The sequence below is a fragment of the Coccomyxa subellipsoidea genome (assembly GCF_000258705.1).
Source record: "Coccomyxa subellipsoidea C-169, whole genome shotgun sequence".
NCBI lineage: Eukaryota > Viridiplantae > Chlorophyta > Trebouxiophyceae > Coccomyxaceae > Coccomyxa > Coccomyxa subellipsoidea.
In genome coordinates this window covers 130,506-153,962 of record NW_005178025.1, presented here as the reverse complement: position 1 = coordinate 153,962, position 23,457 = coordinate 130,506, and the positions used below count along the sequence as shown (strand labels likewise).

Genomic DNA, 23,457 nt, shown 5'->3' with positions numbered 1-23,457 from the left:
TCGTCCGTCACTGTCTTGGCAAAGGGGAGATTACGCGGGCCTGATCATGCATCAAGATTCAATTGATTCAAGAAGCACCCTCCTTGCAGGGTCACATGCTGCATGCATGTGCAATTGCAAGTACGTATCCCACATGCGCAGTGCGTACTGATTAGTACTACTAATATTGCTCATCAGAGCCGACAGAGGCGCAGCGTACGCATGCAGCTGTCTGACACTGATAACGGTCTCAGCAACTGCAGCCTTTCAGTGATTTCTGAAGTACAGGGTGCAACCAGCTTTCACTGCTCTGCACTATCGTGCACAATCCCCAGACTAGTCAGTTTCTAGAATTTTCGTTTCAATTCCTAATCTTTGGCTAATTTAGTCGCTTGCAATCGCTTGCAATTGATATTGTGTCGTTCATGGCCAAGCTGGAGGCTTGAAGGGCGCACTTTCGGGCTCCACTCTCACCACAAGTGCAATTTTCAGGGCTGTAATGCCTTCTGGGGAAGGAAGCATGCCAGTCTTGGCCAAGCACGAAAATGTTCAGGGTGAAAGGACTAACAAGAGTGCGTCACTGGCTGAGCTTGGAAAGCTGGTAATTCTTCATCTCAAGCTCCAGGTGCACCCTATATATAAACGGCATCCGTTCCCGGCCAGTCACAAAGAAGTGCAAGGTGTGACAACGTTATCCTCACTGGCTGAACCCGGTATCTGGAAATTCTGGCCGAAGATCTGCTTGGGCATTGTTATGCTGCACGGACCTCATTCACAACTACATCAATTCCCGAGCGGCAGGCGCAGTGCACCCTGGATAGGAAGCAATGCCATTCTTGGCCAGTCTCACAGAAAAACAAGAAGTGGGACTTTGTCCTCACTGGCTGAGCTTGGGAATCTGGAAGTTCTGCCCAAAGAGCATGCTGCGTGGCAGGGCAGCCACGCTGCCCATGGGCTTGGGCGCGGGCAGCAGCCGCCGCTTGCCTGCCGCCACCTCACCCCTGTGACATCAGCGCACATGTCAAGAGTGCCATGTCATGAGCAAGCATCATCAAACAGCCCAAGAGAACCGCGGCTTTGGATCGAGATGATTCAGTGTCCCGCAGCGCTAATGAACTCATCTGCAGCTCTGTCCCAGCAGGCCCCTAGATCAACATGCGATAGCTCCCCCCATATTTATCACAGGCAGCACAGTCAGAGCAACCAGGGCACACTGCAAGACCTCGTCCTATATACATGACATTGAAAGGCCTGATGGGGAGCGATGTAGCAGGAAGACAAGTGCAGGGAGGGGCTATGCATTGTACTCAGGGTATCAAACAAGGCTCGTGGCGAACAAGGCTGTCCTTACCCTCTGTTGGGAGCACTGAGTCCAGACACATATGATCCCCGCGGCTGCGCCTTCACTGCAGCTGCCAGCACCCTGCAAAAAGCACAGCCAAACATTTTTCCATCACTACCAGAATACCCACTTTAAGAACCAGACGATAATGCCAGATGATAATTCTTTGCCAGCTATTAGCACCGCATTGCTGCTGCATGACAGTGCACAAGACTGATGTCCAGGGGATGTTGGGCTAGGTCCAACATTTTACAGTCTCTTGGCGATGTGACAGGGATAGGGAGATAATGTGCATAAGAAGGGGCGCGCACCCGGGGTTGAGGGCCGCGAGAGGGTTCGCCTCCGACTGGCTGCCGAAGCGTGAGCGCCCCGGCACCGGCTTTATCAGCTCATGCCCTGCCGCCGCCTTCGCTGCGTCGCCATTTTCTTTCTCCTTTCCTGGTCCGGCGGCCTCCTTGTCTGCTGCAACTCCTGCAGCATCGGAAACCTCCTCTACATACAGCACTGCTATAATGACGGGTGCCTGTACTAATGCGGGTTGATAAGATACAGCGGCATGCAGTGGGCTACACAGGAAGAGCTTGCAACCAGCAGCAGGAAGTGCAAGTTGTGCTACCTCAAGGTCTGAAGTAAGCTTTCCAGGATCGACATGTGCGTCAATTCCTAAGAGCTCCTCTGAACTTCAGTGCTTGGGTGTTAAAGATCAAGGTAGTCTTCAGTGCCCCCCTGTGCTTCAGGAGCAAAGGGTGTAAAAGCAAGCTTCGCACCTGCGGCAGTTGCAGTGTCGGCCAGCGGCGTCCGAGTGTGGCCCCAGACAGTGGTCAGGTCGACCTTTGAGACGCCTTCGGGGCGGCTTTGCTGCCACTGAGACACCTTTCTGGGATTGACTGTGAACTCAGCTGCACTCTGTGCAGGTCCCTGGCTCAACTCCTGCCGCATGGAAATCAACGGTCAGCAATTACCACACAGGGGTTAGTAAATACTACTAATGCAGGAATTTGAAGTACAGCCCTGCCATCTGCATTGGAGCGGTGTGGACTCGGAGAAAAATTCTTACGCCGCGTCTGTTGTGCATGACAGAGCAGAAATATTGAAGCCAGGTGCTGGGCAGCTGTTTATTAACGACTTCCTCATGCCAGAAAAGGTGACAGTCTCTCATGGGTTTCAAGGAATATACAAAAGCCTGCACCTGTGTTGCAGCGATCTTCACATCTTGCTGCTCTTCCTGCTCCACCTCCGTGTTGACGCCACTGTCTGTGACTGCGAGCAGAAGGAGGAAGTTTTATATCCAACAGGTCGTTATAGGGTCCAATGCAAGCGAGAATCATGCATCAACAGTTTACATATTGATGCATGATTCTCGCTTGCACTGGGAATGAATGTCCGAGATATGCACTGAAAAGACAAGACAAGCACTGCACAGATACCTGTGGGACAGATTTCATGGAAACCGCCAGCGGCTTATTGGGGGCCTTGGGCTGACAGCACCTGTGACAGGCGGTGAGGAGAAGAACCTTACCGGCATGATCTGCAGTGGTGACATCCTCTTGTGGCTGCTCCGGCTGCGCTGCCTCTCCCAAAGCAGCTGACACAGCGCCCTTGCCCTTCCTCCTCTGAGCTCCCTTCTTGGCATGTGGCTGTGCTTCTTCCACCGCATCTGCCGCCAGCTCAGCAGCTTCCTCCTCGCCGGCAGCTGCCTGGCCGGCCTTGACCAGCTTTCGGCGCCCCTTCCCGGCAGCTGCCGGCTTCTCTGCCACGTCAGCGGACCCCTCCGCCACCTCAGCATCGTCCGGCGGCTGCTGCGCAGTTTCCTGCGCTTTCTTGCGCGCGCGCTTCGGCTTGTCAGGCTTGGATTCCTCTGCCATAGCCTGCGTCGATCATCGCTAAGAAGTGAGCAGAGAGGAGTCCACTGCTATTGCAATATTCACAGCCTCCGGCTCTACAGGTCCTTTAATCTGTAAGTAATACTACGATATTGCTTGGCTTCTGGCTCTTCGACAGTAAAAACATTCACTTTCCACTGAAGAGCCCCGGCTGGCGGGTGTGGGTATAAACACTGAGCACAATGCCAGTGGTATGGTTGGGTCTTGCTTGGATCTGGCCAGTCCACCAAGGGGTAGGATGTGGCAGCCTTCACCCGCAGCTTGTCTGCAGACGCAATTTGCCTCTGAAAAGAACACCATGCAATAATAAGAGTGCCAAAGGAAACAGGAAAGTCAAGCCTACCTGATGAGGCTCCTGACCCTTGTGCTTCTTGGCCGCTGGCTTCGGCGCCTCCCAGTCGCTGTCGGCCTCCGGGTCTGCGCCGCCCGGTGACTTATCAGTGGGTGAGTCATCGCCAGCTGGCGCTGAGTCATCATCGGCCGCGCCGCCCATCCAGTAGGGCGCCTTGCTGGCGCGCGTGCGGGCGGCTCTGGCGCGCCCGCCGCCTTGAGTCATTGCGGACTCATCATGAGTCATCGTTGCGTCGTGCGTTGACTCATCTGCCTGCTGCTCGCTGGTATTGGCGGCTGATGCAGCCGCCTCCTCCGTCTTGCGCTTCTTTGATGCCTTGTCACCCCGCTTGTCTACTTTGGCAGCACCCACAATTTCTGCCTCTTCTGCCCCAGCTGCGGCCTTGGCTTGTTTCTTTGCAGCCCTCGCCTGGCTCTTCTTGTCGCTTGGATCTTGTGCGGCGCTTGTTGCTGCTTGAGATGGCTTGGCTGCAGGCTGCGCGGTTTCTGCAAAGCTTCCAGCTGCCACCAGCTGCTCGGCTTGTGCTGCCTTGCTCTTGCTGCCCCGCTTCTGCTTCTTGGGGGGCTGCTGCTCCCTGCCAGGTTCTGCTGCATCTGCGCCTGCGTCATGCATCAGTCTTTTGAACCTCCATCCAGCCAATCTTGCACTCAATTATTCAGAACTGGCCAACATACCGAGGTTGCTCGACCAGGATAAAGAATGATTCTGAGCTATAAAAGCCGCACCTGCATGGGGGGCGTGCTGCTGCGGGGGCGGCGCAGCCAGCGAGTCAGCTTCAGGCAAGGGCGGCAGCTGCGCAGCAGCCGCGTCGCCCAGGGACGGCCGCCTGCGCGGCTCTGTGTCCGGCGGATCGAGATCGCCCACGAGTGAGGTCACCACATCCATGGCCGCCTTTGTCTGCACCAAGTTCAGGTGTATCTTAGGCCTTTCTGGTCACTAAACTCGAACAGAAAAGAACAGGCCTCAGAGTCTCCGATTGCTGTGCACCAGAGCTCCTGGAGGCATGGCCCAGCCCCTGCGGCCGCCGAGCCCGCCGCGCGGATGGCCAGTGATGGCCAAGAAGAGCATTCAAGATGCCTTCATGAAAGCCTTCAGGACTTTGGCAGGATATCCGCAGCAGCATTCACAGCATTTCTGGAGCACATGACTCTCGGGAGGGTCTTACAGGTGAAATCTGCGAGACAAAGCTCCAGTCACAAGAGTGTGATATTATAGAGCAGGAATCTGACCTGCTGCTGGCGGCATGCCTCCTCCAGGCCATGGATTCTTGTGCGCTTCGAGTTCACCTGCGCCAAACATCATCAAACAAAAAATTTGGACACCTCTTATATCTCCATGTATCTTCATATACATTCAGTCAAGACATGGGCAACTTTGGATCTCACAGAGGCTCTAGGGCACAATGGGTTGCACAAAAAACACAGTGGAGCCACTGCAAATCAAGAAAATTCTATGTGCCGTCGGCAAGTCAGTGGATCAGAGTACAATAAAGTGAGATACGGTATCCCATGTGCAGCTGACAAGCCATCAGCAAGCACGCTTTGATATCACACAGCAAATGTCAGTGTGCTTAATTTCTGCAGCCTCCTTCTTACAAAACCCACTACTATGCATTCACCCATGAGGCCAGGAATTTACAGCGCACCTGGTCGCGCAGGGCGCTGATGTCAGCGGAGGCCGCCTCCAGGCGCAGCTTCAGGCCGGCTTCCGTCTCCGCGGCGGCCGCCTCGGCTGCGCGCCGCAGCCGCCGCTCCTCCGCGAGCATCTCTCGCGAGTATGCCAGCTGCGCGCGCAGTTCCTCTCCCAGAAACGCCGCCTTCTCGCGCACCGCTCGCAGCCCCTCCTGGGCAAGGGGAATAAGTCGACCCTTTCAGCAATCTTCCCTATCATCAAAGACGGTCCTTACCCTGTCATGTGAAACGCTGTCCCTGCAAAAGCGGTCCTGGGCTGCTGCATCGCCTGGCATGCTGTCGGGTGAGCCTTTGAAAGTGTGTCTAGGCAGAGCGGTTTCACAGGATCAAGTACATGGGACTGCCTTGTTGTCAACATGTCAGGTAAGTCATGTGCCTGAGATCCGAATTAACAGATCATGCCTGTGCGCATCCCATTGCACAGCTGCGCACAACAGCTTTTCCAAGGAAAGGTCACAGTAAAATCTGCAACCCGTTCATGGGCAAGCATTGAGAGACTGGCACATGCTGCAAGACAGAGGCAGATAGATCATCATGTGGGCACCTCTGACAGCCCCTCCGTGGCCTGCTTGGCCTGGTCGGCCATGCGCAGCCGTTCAGCCAGCGTTGCCTCCTGCCGCTTCAGCCGCCACTCCAACTCGTCCGCGCGCTCGGTGGCTGCAGCCGCCGCATGCGCTGACTCCTTCAGCTGCGTCCTGGCTGCCACAAGCTCCTCCTGCACAATTCACATGATCATGACATGAATTTGGCCCCGATTGGTGGGAATGTAGATACTGAGCACCGTTCTCATTGTGTGGGTCTTGCTTGGGTCTGGAGCGTCCATCAGGTGGTATGGGATGTGGCAGCCTTTACCTGCAGCCTGCCTGCAGATGCACCTAGCCTCTTTTGGCAGGAACCGCACATAACTATCACAACTTACAGTGAAATTTGAATGATGATCATCGCAATGTTGAGACCTGTGGGAGCTGCCTGAGGCTCGTTGGTCATACAGATAGTCCGTCACTGTCTGAGTCCATCTCACAGACTTCTACTGTGTCTGCAGGGACTGCAGTGGATTCTGTCCGGAGTCCCTGGCAATTTCAAAAATGCTCTGGCCCCAAGTGCACACTGGCCTGCTCAAGTGGCTGGTAAGTGCCCTTGGTGAAGTGTTTTCAGAAACAAGCACACGCAATAGTCATGCTTGACTGCACTTCTGTCAAGCCTCTGACAAGACTGCATGCAGGTAATGACACCTTTTTCAGTACATCTTAAAAAACCTCTAACGGCCGTGTGGCGGAGTGACAGTACATGACACATCCTGCATCAGATTTCAATATGCTGACCTGGGTTTGAGTCAGGCGCTGCTCGGCTGCCTGCGCAGCTGTAGCTGCCTCCTTCTGGGCAGCTTTGAAATTGTCAGCAGCAGCGCTCAGCTTCCCCTCCAGCTGCTGCTGTAAGGACCTGTACTCTGCCACTGTTGCCTGCACATAGTAGCATAGCATTTCATTTTAAAACAAGCCAATCTGCGACATTACTTCAAAACACGTCAAAGGTGGGCAGAAAAACATGCGTGTGACTCTCTTTCATGGCATGCAGACATGCTGCGCCAGAGCATGAAGTACTTGCATATAAATTTCTGTATGCTCTTCCTTGTGACTAGTGTGGCTGTAGTGAGTGAGGCAAATATAACAGGCACGTGCAGAGTGATGTGATGCAAATTTTGAGGTGGACATGCCTGCAAAGCATTCTCTTGAGCCTGCAGTTCCAGCAGCTGTTCCTTGAGGCTGCCCAGATCGCTATTGGCTGCTGCCAGGCCCGCCTGCAGGCAGTCAGCAAATCTCGCATGTCAGCAGCAAACCTGCAGCTTGCATGCATGCATCCACATGGTAGTCAGAAGTGGAGTCTCTGGTAAACGACTTTGAGAGTCACATCCCGCAGTCCGTTGTGCTGAGTACTAATAGCCCAACTGTCTACAAAAGTGATCCCCACTGACTCTTCTAGTGATGCTATAGTATTCTACTGTAGTGATCGCGTCCTACAAGAACAGACGCATGCGCCTGTGGCATTTTGCACATGCATCACACAGCATGATGCAAAGATTGGCCAATATAGAACAAGCAGTCGGCTCATCTTAAAAATTTCTCAACACGTGCCATTGCAGCTCACATACATGCCTCTACGCGTGGAGGCCAAAAGGATCAAGCTATGAAATGAAGATTAGGGAGGTGGAAGGGTAGTGGTCAAGTGCATTGCCTGCGCATGTGCCTTGGCAGCAGATTCCTGCGCGATCTCGCTCTCCAGCAGCCGCACGCGCATGGCATACATGTCCACATCCTCCTGCACGCTGGACAGCTGCAGCTGCAGCAGCCCCGTCCGCCTCTTCCACATCTCCACATCAACTTGCGCGGCCATCAGCTGTGCAAGCACAACTAGTTTTCACCCTTCATGTGCAGTACATCTGGACATATATCATGCCTCTGGTTTATGCAAAAGATTCCTTAAAAGACACATGAAGGGGAAGTTACCCTTACTTTCAGAGTAAGGTTAATTTGAGACAGTAGAGGAAGATGCTGAAGGAAAACCCAGTGAGGTGTCAGTTTGCGCAATGCATTTGTTAATCTAATTGTGATGTGCAGGAACCCCTGAAGAGGAAGGTACTTGTTTCAAGTACCTGACAGTGACGAGTGGCCAGCTCGCCCTGCAGCTGGCGTTCCAGTTCAGTCCTCTCATCCTGGAGCTTCCTGAAGCCTGTGTTGGCAGTGGAGGACAGCATGCGTGCCCTCCTTTGCAGCAGCTTTATGGCCCTGTGGCCTAGGTGCTCCTTCTCTTGAAGGAGCTTCTTGTCCAGCAGACTCTCTCCAAGCATCTCCTGCAGACCCACAGGTGCTGACATGTTGGCCTGTGAGCTACAAACCAAGATATTCCCCACAAATTCTCCGAGAATCCGTTCACCGTATGAATTTGATGCGTTTCGAATAGATGACAAAGGCCTTGGATGGTTTTCAAGAGCCTTAAAGAAAAGCTTTGGCAGTAAAGGAAAAAATGATGTTATGCTTGGTTGTACGAGAAAGCGGGTCGCATATTGAGTGCACCATGGCGCTCTTCAAATACAGATTTACTTATAAGAACAGGGATTACTGTAGACGATAGGGAAACTTGCGCCCGATAACTTTCCCTTCAGGGATTCCTCATACCTCCATGTCCAGGTTGCAGGTGTCCACTTCAGCTGGCATCTCTGGGCTGAACTCCATGGAAATTTCAACACCTGACATACTGGGATCTTTATTGAAACAATTGTTCCTCCCTTATCCCGAGAATGCTCTTTCTTTAGGGACACAGTGGGACAAAATGACCGTTGTTTTCAGATGACCGCTTTTTGAATGCACTGGGTAAAGAAGGGCGTTGAAATGCCGAATATTGGCTACGCAGGGCCTTTGAGATGCCTTGGAGGCCATGCGCCTTTTTTACAGCCTGCAAAATGTCAAGCTGCTTTGAACGTTTTCATACGACCGTAGGGTTCCTCAACCACATGCGAGAGGGTTTCGCAAAATGCAAAGTTGCCAAGTGCTTGCCCAACGTTTGCTAGACCGTAATTGCCTTTGATGCCCATCATTTAGACTTCACAGAGATTGCACAAAACAGGTACGACCACTTGAGTAGCATACGCAGAAAACTGGAAGGATCAACGAGGTGATCTGTGTACCTGAAGAAGCAAAACACCAAGAAGACTCTCGAGCATTTCAGCTAACGAAACGATCAACATTTTTATTACGGACCCTGGTTGCATCAGGAGGAAATCCAGGCATGTTCAAAACTTGCAGGTAGTACTTGCAAGTAAGTATTCTTGGTACAGTCAGCACAACCTTTATTTTGCCACCCAACTGGCAACTACGCCTTAGCACATCAACGCAATCGAGACCTGGAGAGTGAGCTCAGATCACCACACTGCTCCGCTCCTCCTTCAGAGCACCTTCTTAGGCCAACCCAACTTCCTTGTCCACCTCGTCTTTGACTGCCTGTCAAAGCAGACATTTCCGTCACTCTCCGCCAAAGCTCTTCTGTGAACAGATAGGTTGCACACTAGTAGTGCAAGCACTTGGCAACAGAGGAGGTGTGCGTGCAGGTATGCATGCTACCCCTGGCCGAAGACTAGACCTCCAAAATTCTGTGCAGAATGCCTGTGATGAGACACTTGGAGCATGCCCACCTGTGCGCGCTGCGGCTCAAGCCTAGAGAAAAATCTGGCCTAGAGAAAAGTGGCCAATTTCCTAGAGCCGGCGGCTATCTAGAAATTTCTTCTCAAATTTGGTGCGCACCCGGTAGCAGAAGAGGTACTGCTCGGCTGTCTGCACCATTCCGGACCGCTGCCGCCGTAGCTCGGCCACTACGGGCTTCAGCTCCGCCGCGCTCACCGCAATTCCGTAATCGCCACTGCGCAGCCGCTGCAACGCCACGTCCACCGCGCAGAACGTTCCCGTGCGCCCGATGCCTGCGCGAGTGCCAATACTCAAACATCAAAAAGAAAAATGACAGCAGATACACTGGGAAGGCCCTGTGAGTGATTCGTGCAATGGATCCAAAGAAGCCGAGGGCAAGACTGCAATGCCGCAGGGATTGCACGAGTGAAGCCATGTTTCTTCCGACGTATCAGGGGCTGGGCTTTCAAATGCAAGATTTCTTGAGTGGCTTCCCACTGGCAATTTGCAGCACAGTGTTATTTCCAGCCAGCACAGAACGGTTGAACGACATATTCTCGAGACGGTATGTGGACGCCATGATTCAGTGCCGTCCCGACTGACTGCTCAAGGCAGTACTAGGCTGCCCCAAGACACAACATCAGCTCTTCAGAACACACGACTTTGACATGTAACGCCTCACCTGCGCTGCAGTGGACGACGGGCGGCCCGGCGGCAGGTGCTTGCAGACCGCGCACGGCAGCCAGCAGATCCCTGAGGGGCTGCGTGGTGGAGGGAACCCCGTGGTCCGGCCACGCGTGGTAGTGGAAGTGGCACACCCTGCGCGACGGCCCTGCACATGCACAGTCATGACTAATTTCAGTATTTTTGTGGTCGTCGTTTTGATTTTAGATTTGCATTGCCACGTGCCCAGGTCCTTGGCGCTTCTCTGCCACGGTGGTGGACCATGGTGTTGCAGCCAGAGCCCTGTTCTAAGCTGTCCAATCAAGGCATAAGCCGAAAGATCTGTATGCGTGAAGCTGCAGCAACACCAGGAATCGCACTGGTGCGCTTGGTAAGAGATGTATGACAGAGCGGTATCAAAACGGCGCACCTGTGGTGGGCGAGGGGGGAGTGACTAAGAGGTCCCGGTGGCGCACATCGCAGTCCACTTCGCGCATGGAGACGCATGTGACCGTCCAGCCGCCCTTGTACGTCACCGGCTGGTCCAGCTCATCGGGGAAATACTCCGCGCACTGCAGGGTAACATGAAATATGTAATTCGTTCCCCCTGGGCACTGCCGAATTGAATGGAACCACACAGAAAGGCAGCAAGAAGGCTGTGCACTGTTGATTGTGGTGTTGCCACAAGGGGGTGTTTGGCCGCAAGTACATCAGTCTTGATCCTTCGCGCATTGCAGCATGGGGCACTAAAGACTACAGGGGATACCCTGACTGCAGGTATACAAGGGTCATTGTTGATATAACCACCGCAATTGGAGCCTTCATGGCTGCTGGATATTGCCGGAGCATTCCCGCAGAAACACGATTTGTCTCCCTGAGAGAGACCATGCATCTGACAGAAAAGGAAACACGCATATTTATGCCCGGCAGCAAGGCCTGACAGGTCACACCTCAACCCCCCCTGGTTTTAACAACCATGCAATTAATCCTCCTGGTCATTTCCTTGCTGTCTAAATGCTGAAACTCCCCCTGAATTGCGGGAAGTAAGCCGTGCAGAGACAACAGCCGCTTCCTGCGCAATACCTGGCAGCCTCAGACAGAACAAGCATTACTCACAGATCAGTATTTTTATGCGCACCTTCTTCATGGCGCCGCTCTCTGTGAGGCGAGTCAGCATGACTACGACGGCGCTGTTGCTCTCGTACACCATCTGCCAAAAGTCTCCCACCGTGGAGTCCTTGGGGCCCTGCACACATGCACACAACCCTAAGATCCATTGCTGTGAGGGTGAACTAGGACACGCAGCAGACCTGGCGTATATGGAGCTTGTGCAAATGCAGACTGGAAATGTGTTTTGAGGGGTGATGAGCTGAGAGACCTGACTTTATGGACGTCAGGTGCAGCTTGTGTACATTATTTTCGCACCTCGAGCGCATTGCTTGAAAAGGCCACGATGCCGTGACAACACCTGGAACTACTGCTCTAGAGAGAACATCCTCCAACACAGCCATTCCTCTGGTCATTAGTAACCAGATGATATCTAGCTGGGGCACCCTATTACAGAAGGCATAGCAGGGATGCGTAAAAGGCAGGGCTCGGTCAAAGAGGCACTTAGACTCTTGAGCATTGACAGATAGGACATGGGCAGAATTACCATCATTTGCACCAGCTTTTGCCAGCACGGCACACAAGAGTGAAAAAGGCAAAGGAAAATGGCGTATGCTGCTGTGCATGCAAGTCAAGGGAGGTACGCGCCTGCGTGGCGATGTAGTGCCAGGCTGGCGCCTCGCTGGCTGGGCTGGCAAGGGAGCTGGCGTTGATGTAGTCGTGGGTCGGAGAGTTGAGCCGAACGCGGTTCTCGTCAAAGGGCAGCACGTTGGTGTAGCGGTTGCGCCGCTCGTTGGCCGGCAGCTGCGCCGCTTGGCAGCTTCCCGGCAGCCGCCCCCGCCGCAGCCGCTCAAACTCCCGGTACACCGCCTGTGCAACAATCGTGGATCCTATCAGGTATGTGCAGAAGCACTGCATTTATGATCTCGATTACTAATCCCAAGATCCAACAGCCTCTTCCATCCTTTGGGGGCGGGGAGCAAAGTCATGCCGGCTCCTGTGCAGCCAATGGTCATGCGCAGAAGGCGCTGCACTGTAAAGAGAGGTGTCATTTTCTGTGCCCTTGTCCGTTAGGATGTGTCCGGATTGTGCAAGGGAGGCAAAGAGCACTGCAGGCCAAAGCAACCTCCAGTACACCGCCTATGCACCATCACGGATCCTATCAAATATGCACTGTTGAGGCGCGGCGCTGAGTCATCTGCTGTCCTCTTCAAATAGTCACACTGCCATGAATGAGGCTTCCTCAGAAATGCACATGGGCCAGGCAAAGGGGTAAAGGCAAGGAACAGGTGTGAAGGCAGTGCAACTTGCGGCGCTTGTAGAATCTGACTGGCTTCTCGCTTCAAAAGTCCCGTGATGCCTTGTACCATGGCTGCGAATCAACAGGACAGGTACAAGATACCAAGGAACATTAGAGGCGTGCTCATCATGTTCCCTAAGAAACGGGAAACAAGGCGCCCACCTCGCCGCTGCTGGCAAGCTTGTCGCTGAGGATCTGCTGCGCCACGAGCAGCCCTGAGCGGCTCTGCTCTGCCGGCGCGCTATGGCCGCCGCCATTCTGCTGCCGAGTCATCGCCCCAGAAGCCGGTGCGACTGCAGAGCACACAAACACTTGCTCAGCACTATGTGGTCATGCAACAAGTGTACAAAGGTAGTTACTGTAATGCATTAGCGTCGAGAAACAAATCTAGTTGGACTGGGCAGGAGGTATCTCAGCAGCTCCAGACAGGTGGTCATGAAGCGCAAAGCCTCTAACCACCTGCTAGTGGTGCGACATCGCCCTCGAACACCAGCACCAAACCACTCATTCACATTTCCCTCTCCATCTGCCATTTACCGTGTTGCAACTCACGAACAGAACTCAAGTGAATGGGTGTTTTGCCCTCAAGGAAGGCTGCAGGTAGCAACGGACCAAAAACGGAAGGCACCCGCCTGTTGGAATATCTGGCTTCAAGGGTACAGCGACCTCTTTGGACGCTCCGTAATTTAGCTGTCTGGCTGCCTTGTCCGCCCCCTTTCCAGGTGCTGTCTGCTGCTGCTGTGAGCCTCCGGGTTCCAAACGCACTGACCACCTTGTTGGTACTTTGATAAGGTTTTTCCCGCCGGAAATGCGGCTGATCATGCACTGCAGCTGGTATACTAGATTGTCCTTGCTTGGCTGTTGCACACTGTCCAACCTCCACTCACTGACGCTGACGCCTGTTGGGAGCTATAAGCGGCGCAATTGCCTGCTCTTGAGAAGAATTTTGCTAATTGAGATTCGTTATTACAATCTATATGAGGCTTGAGCCCCAGTGCTGCATTGTTGACTGGGGCTGTTTTTGTTTTTTAAGGTGATATGCCCCTGGAATATCTACGCGCGATCTATCTGTTCAGCTGAGCACTGGTGGGGGGCTGGTGTGCATCAGCAGCCGCTTCATAGTCTCCAGGCCATAGCCAATGTTGCCATCTCTGCGACAACATGCAACCCCCATCAGATGTCTTTGCGCATCGTGTCTGCTGAATTATTTCAATTGAGGCTAGATGCATGAATCATAATTCATGTCCATTTGGTGACAACTTGTCATTTTCCTTCACCCCCTCCACACATGTACAATCCACAACCAGATTGCAATAGAGGAGAAATTCCCATAGGGACTGACAAGCCGTCAGCACTTCACTGATCCGTCCTACTGGCGGCCATCTGAGGAGTCCGAAAGAGGTGACAAGGGATGGCTCACCCGGCAACGGTGATCTCAAAGGGGAAGGTGAGGACTGCAGCAGAGGTGACTGGCGGGATATGGTCTTTCTTCTCGTTGACAGCGCGGATTATGAGCGTCATCACCTGCTCCACAGCTTCCTGCAGCTTCGCATGCCTCTTCTCCCGAACTGCGCAGCAGCAGACGTACGCATTCAAGATTTCAGTTTATACTTATTTAGCTTTCGCCGGGTGATAGCTACAAAGACGCAAACAGAGACAGTCTAGGGGCAACGATCCCCATGCAGCAGAGATGCATCGGTGTGTCTTTGCAACAAAAGGCATTGGTCACCTCGGCATTGCCAACAATTTGTCAAGTTGGCAACTGCACGGCTCTCATGCTTTCCGTGCACCACATACATAATCCAAATCATGACATGTGCAACAGATCCATGCTGACGAGGCAGAGTCATGTAAGGCAAATCAAGAGGGGGGGGTGTCATTCCCAAGAATTGCAGCATAAGTGGGGTCAGCAACCAAAAAGGGGGCTCACGATTGGTCAGCGAGAAAGAGCTCTGCTCCTCTTCGCTTATGCTTGGCTCGACAATGCTGATGTTGATGTACCTGCACAACACCCGGATCGCCTCAGCCTCCCCTTGTTTGTAGGAGAGACTCAAGCACATCACCCCGTAATAGTCCTAAGCAGCATCCCGCAGAATTCCCCAGCTGCTGGTGCAGACGAGCACTTGGAGTCAGTGTGACACGCAAATCTCATGGGTCACAGAGAGGCTCACCACTGCTCCCAGTAGAGGCGCTCCTCCTGCTTGCCGCCAATGAGGGACCAGCGCTGTGTCTTACGCTTCTCAAAGAAGGCCAAGCTCACCTGCACAACGCATCTTACTGGTTAAGATCACTGCAAAGAAAATTCATGCTTGCTTCATACTGGATTGTACTGGCTGATACTGGTAAGCAGTGCCATGCCCGCAAGTATGATGCCATATAGAAGGTTCAAGCGTTGATATTATTTCCCACAAGTTCGTGTCTTTCCATGGATCATAAATCTGCAAGGGTAGAGGGGATTCCCATTTGCAACAGCAAGGTTGGGGCTTGTGTTACTGCTCAAACAACGATCCCACATGCTCGAGTTCAGGAGCAGGCCTGCCATAGAAAGAAGTGGGATCTTGTCTAAACTTGGGGGCTGATGTGTGCCGCTCACCTGGCCCCTCTTGCCTGGGTGCTTCTCCACCCAGCCGTAGAACTGGTCTATCTTCTCCTCTATCACCCTCTCCACGAGTGTGTCTCCGCACTGCACCTGTTGGACACAAGCAAGAGGCTCGGACGCCATAGCAAGGACAAAAGCCCTGAGATGAGGACCTGTTGCAGACAGGTACAAGAGCAGTGGTTTGAAGATGCCGGTATGATGCAGACAGGTCCATGAGCATCATATTGAGGGATTCAGACCGCACGTATGTGATCTCAAAGAGCTCAGAGTCCACTTCTCTAGGTCTCACAGGTCCAAGAGCCCTGTTGAAGATTATGGTATGCAAAACACCTGCAGAATCATCGGTGTCTCTGATCAACTCTACAAGAGTCTCATCAAATGTGTCCTTGTCGTTGCTTTGAGCAGGCAGTTGGACCTAAAGGGCATGGGTGAACATGGAAAAAAAGTGCTGCTCTAGACGCATCACGATTGTGTATAAGCTTGCATGTCGAATGCAAACGACCGATCTGCAGTCATGTGTACGACCCAAGGCAGTACACAAGAAGGAAGAAAGACTTTGATGAGACCTACATCGGAGGACTTCGCGCACTTGGTGTTGCTCCAACTCCTACAGTAAGAGTGAGATAGTACCATCAGCTCATTGCACTTCAGCTGCACAGACAAAATTGATGCATTGAAGGTACGTTGAGACAGAACACTCACCAACACAGGAAGGTTAATTAATTCGCAGTTTGACATAGCATACACGCCTCGCACATCTCGAGCTGCACTGCTTTATTCTATGCTTTTTATGAACGCAGATTTCACCGTACGAAATGGCGCTCTTGATTTGCTCGGCTAGACTTGAGGGTGCCAGGGTTGTGGAGCCAAATCAGGTGCTTCGAGTGGACATTTTGAACAACGCCGGCGGCGACAGACTCGGGTTATCTAGCGCTGCCACAAGTTGCAAACAGCACTGTCGTCTTGTATTCGCAGACCTCTCACCACGATGCAGAGCCCGGCGGTCACCTCGACGTTTTCTGTCGCTTGCAATCTCCACAACAGGCGACTCTGTGCGGTGAGTTGCACGTGCTGAGTCCAGAATCTGTGAAGTGGGGGTGCTGCAACGTGGACTACCTGATGTCCTTTTGACGAAAGGAAACCATGGGATCAATTAATAGTAAAGTGCCAGCCTTGTGAATGATGTTGCGCGGGAAGCATCGTGCATCTGCCAGCCACTGACTCCTCTACTTTCTTTGTCGTTCAGGCACCTGCAACAGGACACAACAGACTAGCAGCTGCACCTTCTTTGAGACTAGATGCCAGGCGATCAGGCCTGAGTGTTTCATGCTCAGGTGCAATCCTGGCCCTTTGTTGGTCTCTCAAACAGACAACAACCATGCCACCTAGCTGAGACCTGATCTTGACATGCATCTCTGGCAACGATCGTGACCTGGCTTGGCAGAGGTGAAAGCATATTTCTGAATCAATCCGTTGCCTTGCAGCAGCAGCAGCGACAGAGGAGAGCAGGCAGATTGCCAGCTTGGGGCCGGACCTTTGGAACCGGACGTACTACCCCACAAAGGAGGATGCCAACACTGTGAAGAAGCCCTGGTATGTGGTGGATGCGGAGGGCCAAACACTGGGCAGGCTTTCAGTCCTCGTGGCAGACCACATCAGGTGGGGTGACTTTCCATGCTGGATACTCAGAGCAAAGGCAACTCTTGAAATGCCAGTGGTGGAGAGTGCCCTGCCAATCAGCTGTCCAGCTTACACAGGCTGCCTTTTTGAATTTTTTCTCACACAGAGGATCGCGACTGCGGGCATTCCACACGCTAATATCAGTCGAGGGGTCTAAAAGTTGCACTCGCCAATGTTGGAATTCCGTCGGCGCGCTGCTTCCTGTGAGGGGCAAGCTGGCCCCTGTGCTTGCACACAGCGACTGAATGTATGACGTGACTCTCAAGTCGGCAGGCACAGTGGAAAGCCGCAGTCAGCGAGGTGTTGCCAGTGCTCACATTGCACTGCAGATATTTGTACGCTTACTGAGACCATTTTATTAGAGCCTAGCACTGCAGAGATTTGTATCCTTACTGACACCAACTTCTTAGAGCCTGGCATCTTTTCCGCTGTGCAGGGGAAAGACGGTGCCGACATATGCGCCGAGCATGGACATGGGGGCCTACGTCGTGGTGGTGAACGCTGAGAAGGTGACGGTGTCAGGCAATAAGTTCAATGACAAGATGTACCGGCGCCACACAGGGCGACCTGGTAGCCTCAAGGAGGAGACCTTCAAGAAGCTGCAGGCGGTGAGGCCCTGCTTCTCCTGTCTACCTCGAGCATGCTGTTCCTTATATCAGCAGCAGACTTCATTTCGATGTATCTCGCCATAGAGTTGCAATAGGCAAAGCCTCTTCTGTGTGCGGCATGCTTCCCTGTACAAGAGCTCTTTGCTGCAATCCAACCTACGGGGGCCATAACCGCCCCCATTTCCCGGTGTCAAGCCTAGAAGAAGCTGTGGCATTTGTCCGCCACTGCTTTGCAATTACTTTGCTGCTGAGAAGTGATGCCCCCTTGGAGAATGTCCCTATCAGGGGAGTATCCGCCCTATCAGCCCTGCTTGTCAGTGGGGTATTAGGTACCTCGTCGTCCCTCAGACAGGTATGCGAACTCTGTCACATGGCTGCCTGAGATGCAGCAGAAAGCATGCCGTCCAGGCATGGGGGCTTGTCCTTTTCAGGTGTACTGAAGCTCACAGCCCGCTCAACTGAGAAGCACAAGCCGCTCAGAGCACCCCAGAGCAGTCGCCTGGAGAGGTCTTAGGTATACTTATGGTGATGAAACTCTGTGGGGGGCTCTGGCAAGCGTGCTATTTGTGTCTGCGCAGCGCATCCCGCAGCGCATAGTGGAGCAGGCTGTGAAGGGCATGCTGCCCAGCGGACGCATCGGGCGTCACCTCTTCACCCATCTCAAGGTGTGCGCGCACAACCCCCTGTAATAAAGACCTCGACCCCTTAGTCACACACCATACTTGGCCTTAAAGTCAAAAGCTTTGGACCCCTTGAGGCCAGGGCCCCGAATTGGGTGCTTTGGGCCTGCCGCAAGATATTTGGTCAGGCTCAGGACGGTGCTAGATGGTGGCAACAGATAATGGGCTAGCAGCAGCTGCTGCCTGGTATGTTCAGACCTGAGTTCAGATCATCTGGCAGCAGCAGCCATTCTGTGCAAGAGCAATAGTGTCCTTATCAGCTTGGTGTTTCAGCTTGGCTGTCTCAATGACGTTTTTGTAGCTTCACACTGCACTTGAATCATGTGATTTTGTGCTCCTGGGCCGGGGGATCATTGTATTGTTGTTACATGACGTGCACTGGCGAGGCAGCCCTTCCTCCTATCTTCTGGCGCTCGCTCCGCCTTGATGCCTGCATACCTTTTTCTCTAATCATGCTATAGCAAATGTCGACTTTTACTTGAGTGTCTATCTAATGACAACTGCTGCATCCTTATAGGTGTACAAGGGAGAGGCACACCCGCACAGCGCACAGCAGCCGGTGGATGTCACCCACAAGATCAACAAGAAGCCATCGGAAGCTATCAAGGATCCCTCGGCATAAGCAGCTCCGCTTAGTCAGCTGCTGCATCAGCGTGTGCACCAAGCTGTCAGATGGGCTTTGCTGGCAGACTGTTCTGGCATATCAACTTCAAGGGGACCCCAGACTGTAGCTCAAAACACCAGGCAGCTGCAGGCGCCATTTTGAGGGGTGAATTGGAGCTGTACTGACTTTCATCGTCTGATGGGCTTGAAAAGATGAAAAATAATGAAAAGTTGCGCACCATCAAGAGAGCAGAACTGAAAAGGGCGTGTGACAATGGCTGGTCCTAAGGCATGGCAGCAGTGCAGCAGACATTCTTGACACCGTGGTTGATAAGTTGTGCACGTCACAAGTTTCATTGAAAGGCAATGTGTCGACCATAAAGTATGGCTTTGTAAATTTTCTGAGACGTTCACGTTACCCACGAACATTGACTGGCATTGCATATGCAATCGCCTGTCATTTTATAGCGGATCACTTTCCTTTATATCAAGACAGGAGATAGGGAGCATATTGTCCGCTGTCAAGGGCGTTACATGCATTTTGAAGCTCGCCTGAGATCCATCGGCCTTGGCAGCACTATCATCACCATTAGACAGGAGAACAGAGAATTCTGACGTTGCATCGATGGACGAAATCAATAGAACCAAACGTACGTTTCGCTTGAACCCGTCCAGCCAAGCATCCCTTTCCGTTGGCTTCCCATTTGGTTCGACTGACCTTTTCTTTGTGAGCAGGCGTTGATACACTTGTAAAAATTCTCTCAGACCTAAATTATCCTGGAGTCTCTGAGATACAAAGTTTTGAGGACCCAAACTTCCCTGTGGTGGCAAGATGCCTGCACTGGTTGTTTTCGCGGTGAGCCCCTTGTACCATCGAATTACTTTCTTAATTGTTCATATGAATGAAAATAAGCTACTAATCGGCGCACCACCTAGGTGTCAGATATCCCAGTGGTTAGTTGGCTGGAGACATCTTTTGTGCAGGTTTGGGACAGGGGCCGAGGTGTCTGACGACATTGGCACGAAAGGAAAGCGAGTACGCTTTCTGAAGGCCATTGGTCAGAGTTTGACTAGCCATTATGGCGTAATACTGGACCTTGTCGCCCTCTATTCGGCAGATAGTGCCGCTGTACCGGAGCTCCTCAAGCTGGCAGCCCTGCTGCAATCAGCCCACAAGGTGCGCCTCAACAACATTTTTTTTTTCAAAGTAGAAATATCCCAAGCTTTTCCTGCCAAGAGGCAAGGTGCGTCCTGCAGACAAGCTGCAGTTGAAGGCTGCCACAATCCTATCCCTTGCTGGACTTGCCAGATCCAAGCAAGCCCCAAAACTTTCTTGCATCAACCAACACCCAGAATCTCTTCTAGTGCTTTCCTTGAAACGCTTGCCTGCAATCTCAAACTGCAGAAGCCAATCACCCGGCAGTCAATCAGCCCATATTCCCAGGCCTAGACATAATGTGTCTCTCTCATTTTGAGCAGTTAACGGGCCGGCACAGGCGGCGCCAGGCAAGGATGCAGAGGAGCTCATCCCCTACGCGGAACCAGGGGATATTCTAGAAGCACAACGCTCGGCCTCAGAGCTGAGCAGGCTGGCTGAGTCGCTGCCAGCTCTTCTGCAGCAGGAGATGGGCCTGCGAGAGGAGCGCCAGAGGCAAGCCCAGCACACAGTGCCTCCAGAGTGCCTCCTGAACAAGACAGATGTAGTTATTGCAGGATCCCTTGAGAGTGTCCCAAAGACTGACAGGAATTACCTTCCAAGGGTAAAAGAGACACGGCTGAAAATGCAGAGCCACAGCTTACAATGCCAGGCATGAGCATGCTGTGGGAAATTACGCGCGCAATGCAGATCCCAAATCTTCTTGACATGATCCCAGGGACCATTATATGGAGATACCCCCAACGCCACACATCCAATTGAGACACAAAGTTATCCCTGCACTCTACAGAGTATCAGCTCTGGTACAGCTCCTTAAGCGATCTGTGCAGGAGTAAAATTTGTTTTTGTTTCATTTGCATTCAGGGCGCTGTCTCGTGAGGTGGACATGCAGGCAGTCCAGCAGCACATAATCGCCGCCACAGCAGAGGTCCGGCAGCAGCTGGCCGACACCCGGCAGGCCATAACCGAGCTGCAGGAGCGGGAGATGTGCGCCCCAATCTTGCCCCTCACTCCCTCAACAGCAGCAAAAAGGTTTCAGATAACTTTCAGTGGAGCAGTTCAAGGGCACGTGGATCACGTAAGCGCTGTGAGCATGCTAGTGACCTAGTGGACTTTAAAGCCATCAGTTTGTTACCACGCACAGCGTGTAAAAAATATAAGAATTATCTCACAATACCACCACTTTGTGGTGTGGGCTGCAGCTATCCATTGCATGTGTCTGCCGTGTAGTGAAGTCAATCAATCAGGCGTGGCAACCTTTTGGGGTGCTGTGTAATGATGGATTTGTCACACTGCGATCCGTAGGGGTCTTGCGGGCGCGCTGGAGCGGCGACGAGCCGAGGTCCGCGGCGCGGCGGCGCGGGTCGAGGCGCTGGCGGCGGCGCGGCCGGCGCACGCGGCCGAGGAAGATACACTCCGGGCGCAGCTGCACGCGCTGTTCGACGAGTACAACCAAGCGTGAGTAGCATATTCCTTCATTGCAAATGGCAAAATTGACGTTGCATGTACTTGCGTCAGATAGAGCGGTCCCTCCTTGGCTGGATCTTGCTGCCTTCGTTGTGTCTGTCAAGTCTACTCAAGCATGGGCAGAGCTCCCACTGCAAATCATGTGTGCAGACGTGCAAGCAGACTGTGAGGAGCGGAAGCACAGAAGGGGTCCTGAAAGCTGTGGCATGCAGGAGACATTTCTGTAGGCGTGAAGGTAAGTTTTGATGGGTGATGCAGGACGCGCAACAGGGAGTGGCTGCATGCTCAGATCAGGCAGCAGCGAGCTGGAGACACCATCCTTGCCGAAGAGTCTCACAGGCACGCTTCATCTCTGACGCTTCACTTCAAATAGTTCTCCGCATTGCATACCAAGAGGTATTTAATTTTTCCTCGACGGTTGCTCTGAAGGCCCTATCTGTTGCATCGCTGATACCTGAGCGCAAGGCTCAGCGTGACAAATTGCATGTAGATTCAAATGTAGCCCCAATCACCGCCATGCAGGCAAGTGTAGCACGATTATGGCCTGTCTTCATTTCAAGAAAGTATCCCCACAGTGTCAGATATGCTGACTTCATGTTGACACTGCTCCTCCCTTGAACCGTAGGAAAACGGAGAGGCTGCGGGCAGAGATCCAAGATGCAGAGGCGCGCATGCTGGCAGGGCAGGGGAGAATCAAACGACGCAGTAGCTGCAGCAGTGACAGCGGTTCTGGTAGTAGCGGGTCAGACAGTGACAAGGACGCTGATGTCAGCAGCGCCAGGTGGCTGCCAGCTGGCGTCAGCGGTGATGTCAGCCGATCGTTGTTACGCACCCCTGCGCTGATGTCAGCGCGAGTGGGAATGCCGTCTTCTTACAGACCTGGGCTCGCGAAGTTTGGCACCTACGCAGATGACTTTTGAGAGGTCTGGTTCAGCGGTCTTATCAGGCCCCACCTCTTCCCCCACCTCAAGGCATGCGCGCAGTTTTTGACCATGCATGCCAGCAGCACTGCACGCAGGACAGGACACTGAATTTGACGCGGCAACCCAAATGTCAATATTCCAGCACTGCTCTCAAAGCTTTTTGATGTGGCAGCAGTCACTGCAAAATTGAAAGATTGGGTGGATTGGCAGCCTATGCAGAGCATGCATGTGCATCCCTAGTTGAAATCAAAGGGTCTGACTGATAGTCTGGCAGGACTACTATTAACGTTCAAGCCACACATGTGGCAGCGACAATGGGAATAGTTTAAATTTTCTCCAGGCAGCTGCAGCTTGCCACCGCAACAGCCCCACAGCGACTGCACTTATTGATGTCGACGATATGTGCAAGCTCTCATTTGACAGAGAAGATTTGGATTGATGTAAAACAAATATTTTACATGTTGCTGCATCTAACAGGCATTCCCACAGATAAGCTGGACAATTTGACATTTGGTGAAGCATCAGCTCAAATTTTAGAGCACCTCAAAGCACATCAAAGCACCTTGCCTAGGAAGGCTTGGATGTGCATGCGCAGCGGGAACTTCAAAACCCGTTGTCGGATTTTAAACTTCTTGAGGTGTATGTTGTTCAGTATTTGTTGCTTGCTGAAATCGTCATACTTGTTGGGTGGGACAACCCAGGTCAGCCATGCATGGCTGCCATCCTTAGGCCCCCTCAACACTGCATAGGCCTTGCGCAGCCCATCGGCTCGGACCTCGCGGTCCATGTGGATGTTAAAGTACCCAATATTGTTCGGCTGCATTATGAAGTCTGGCTTGATCAAATTGGGCTCCCTGGCATGACAGTACACTCCGTCATCTAAATTTTCCACTTCACTGAGGTCATTGAAAATGTAAGGGATGGCCCGTGGCAAGCAGACTTTCCCCGTTTCTCCTGCGAATACAAAAAAAAATGACACCTGCAATCAACATGCCACAGAAAATGACAATTGCTCGTGTAACCTATATAGGCACATATATGCAATCTTGATTTCTCTGATTTGAGATATCATACAGCTCCCACTCTCAGAGGGCAGGGCGGGAGCAAGAATGTGTGAGGGTTGTGCGCGAGCATGCAATTAAAAGGGCAGGATAGCCAGCAGGGTACCCAAATGAAGTCATAGCCTGACCTGTCGTAAGATCTCTGAAGTCAAACTTGCCACCATATGGCAGAGTTCTGAGGACATAAT

At 52.7% G+C, this 23,457-nt stretch overlaps 6 protein-coding genes across 6 annotated transcripts; 2 read left to right on the top strand and 4 right to left on the bottom strand.

The window, feature by feature from the left end:
• Positions 1–856: 856 nt before the first annotated feature.
• Positions 857–7,111, bottom strand: COCSUDRAFT_58299 (hypothetical protein; the record flags this gene model as incomplete). Its single annotated transcript, XM_005644038.1, has 13 exons — positions 857–980; positions 1,331–1,402; positions 1,633–1,792; positions 2,089–2,251; positions 2,511–2,581; positions 2,841–3,189; positions 3,548–4,155; positions 4,282–4,453; positions 4,786–4,842; positions 5,202–5,399; positions 5,792–5,962; positions 6,570–6,707; positions 7,085–7,111. 13 exons carry the CDS (start codon positions 7,109–7,111, stop codon positions 857–859), a joined length of 2,310 nt encoding a protein of 769 aa, XP_005644095.1.
• A 332-nt stretch (positions 7,112–7,443) lies between these two features.
• Positions 7,444–8,477, bottom strand: COCSUDRAFT_58298 (hypothetical protein; the record flags this gene model as incomplete). The annotated part of the gene is made up of 3 exons (XM_005644037.1): positions 7,444–7,641; positions 7,898–8,095; positions 8,421–8,477. 3 exons carry the CDS (start codon positions 8,475–8,477, stop codon positions 7,444–7,446), a joined length of 453 nt encoding a protein of 150 aa, XP_005644094.1.
• Positions 8,478–8,827: 350 nt separating this feature from the next.
• COCSUDRAFT_67695 (hypothetical protein) lies at positions 8,828–13,000 on the bottom strand (the record flags this gene model as incomplete). The annotated part of the gene is made up of 8 exons (XM_005644036.1): positions 8,828–9,242; positions 9,543–9,715; positions 10,105–10,254; positions 10,516–10,657; positions 11,224–11,331; positions 11,775–12,062; positions 12,655–12,785; positions 12,952–13,000. The coding sequence occupies 8 exons, from the start codon at positions 12,998–13,000 to the stop codon at positions 9,201–9,203; spliced, it is 1,083 nt and encodes a 360-aa protein (XP_005644093.1). The 3' UTR covers positions 8,828–9,200.
• A 564-nt stretch (positions 13,001–13,564) lies between these two features.
• COCSUDRAFT_38062 (DUF1649-domain-containing protein) lies at positions 13,565–15,829 on the bottom strand (the record flags this gene model as incomplete). The annotated part of the gene is made up of 7 exons (XM_005644035.1): positions 13,565–13,691; positions 13,913–14,047; positions 14,664–14,752; positions 15,086–15,181; positions 15,336–15,421; positions 15,662–15,698; positions 15,794–15,829. 7 exons carry the CDS (start codon positions 15,827–15,829, stop codon positions 13,565–13,567), a joined length of 606 nt encoding a protein of 201 aa, XP_005644092.1.
• Positions 15,830–16,061: 232 nt separating this feature from the next.
• On the top strand, positions 16,062–19,074 carry COCSUDRAFT_25638 (ribosomal protein L13). Its single transcript, XM_005644034.1, has 6 exons — positions 16,062–16,148; positions 16,338–16,425; positions 16,576–16,750; positions 17,208–17,379; positions 17,958–18,044; positions 18,577–19,074. The coding sequence occupies exons 1-6, from the start codon at positions 16,080–16,082 to the stop codon at positions 18,679–18,681; spliced, it is 696 nt and encodes a 231-aa protein (XP_005644091.1). The 5' UTR covers positions 16,062–16,079; the 3' UTR covers positions 18,682–19,074.
• Positions 19,075–19,494: 420 nt separating this feature from the next.
• On the top strand, positions 19,495–22,205 carry COCSUDRAFT_58294 (hypothetical protein; the record flags this gene model as incomplete). The annotated part of the gene is made up of 7 exons (XM_005644033.1): positions 19,495–19,529; positions 19,647–19,839; positions 20,159–20,340; positions 20,683–20,805; positions 21,124–21,276; positions 21,544–21,615; positions 21,911–22,205. 7 exons carry the CDS (start codon positions 19,495–19,497, stop codon positions 22,203–22,205), a joined length of 1,053 nt encoding a protein of 350 aa, XP_005644090.1.
• Positions 22,206–23,457: the final 1,252 nt, after the last annotated feature.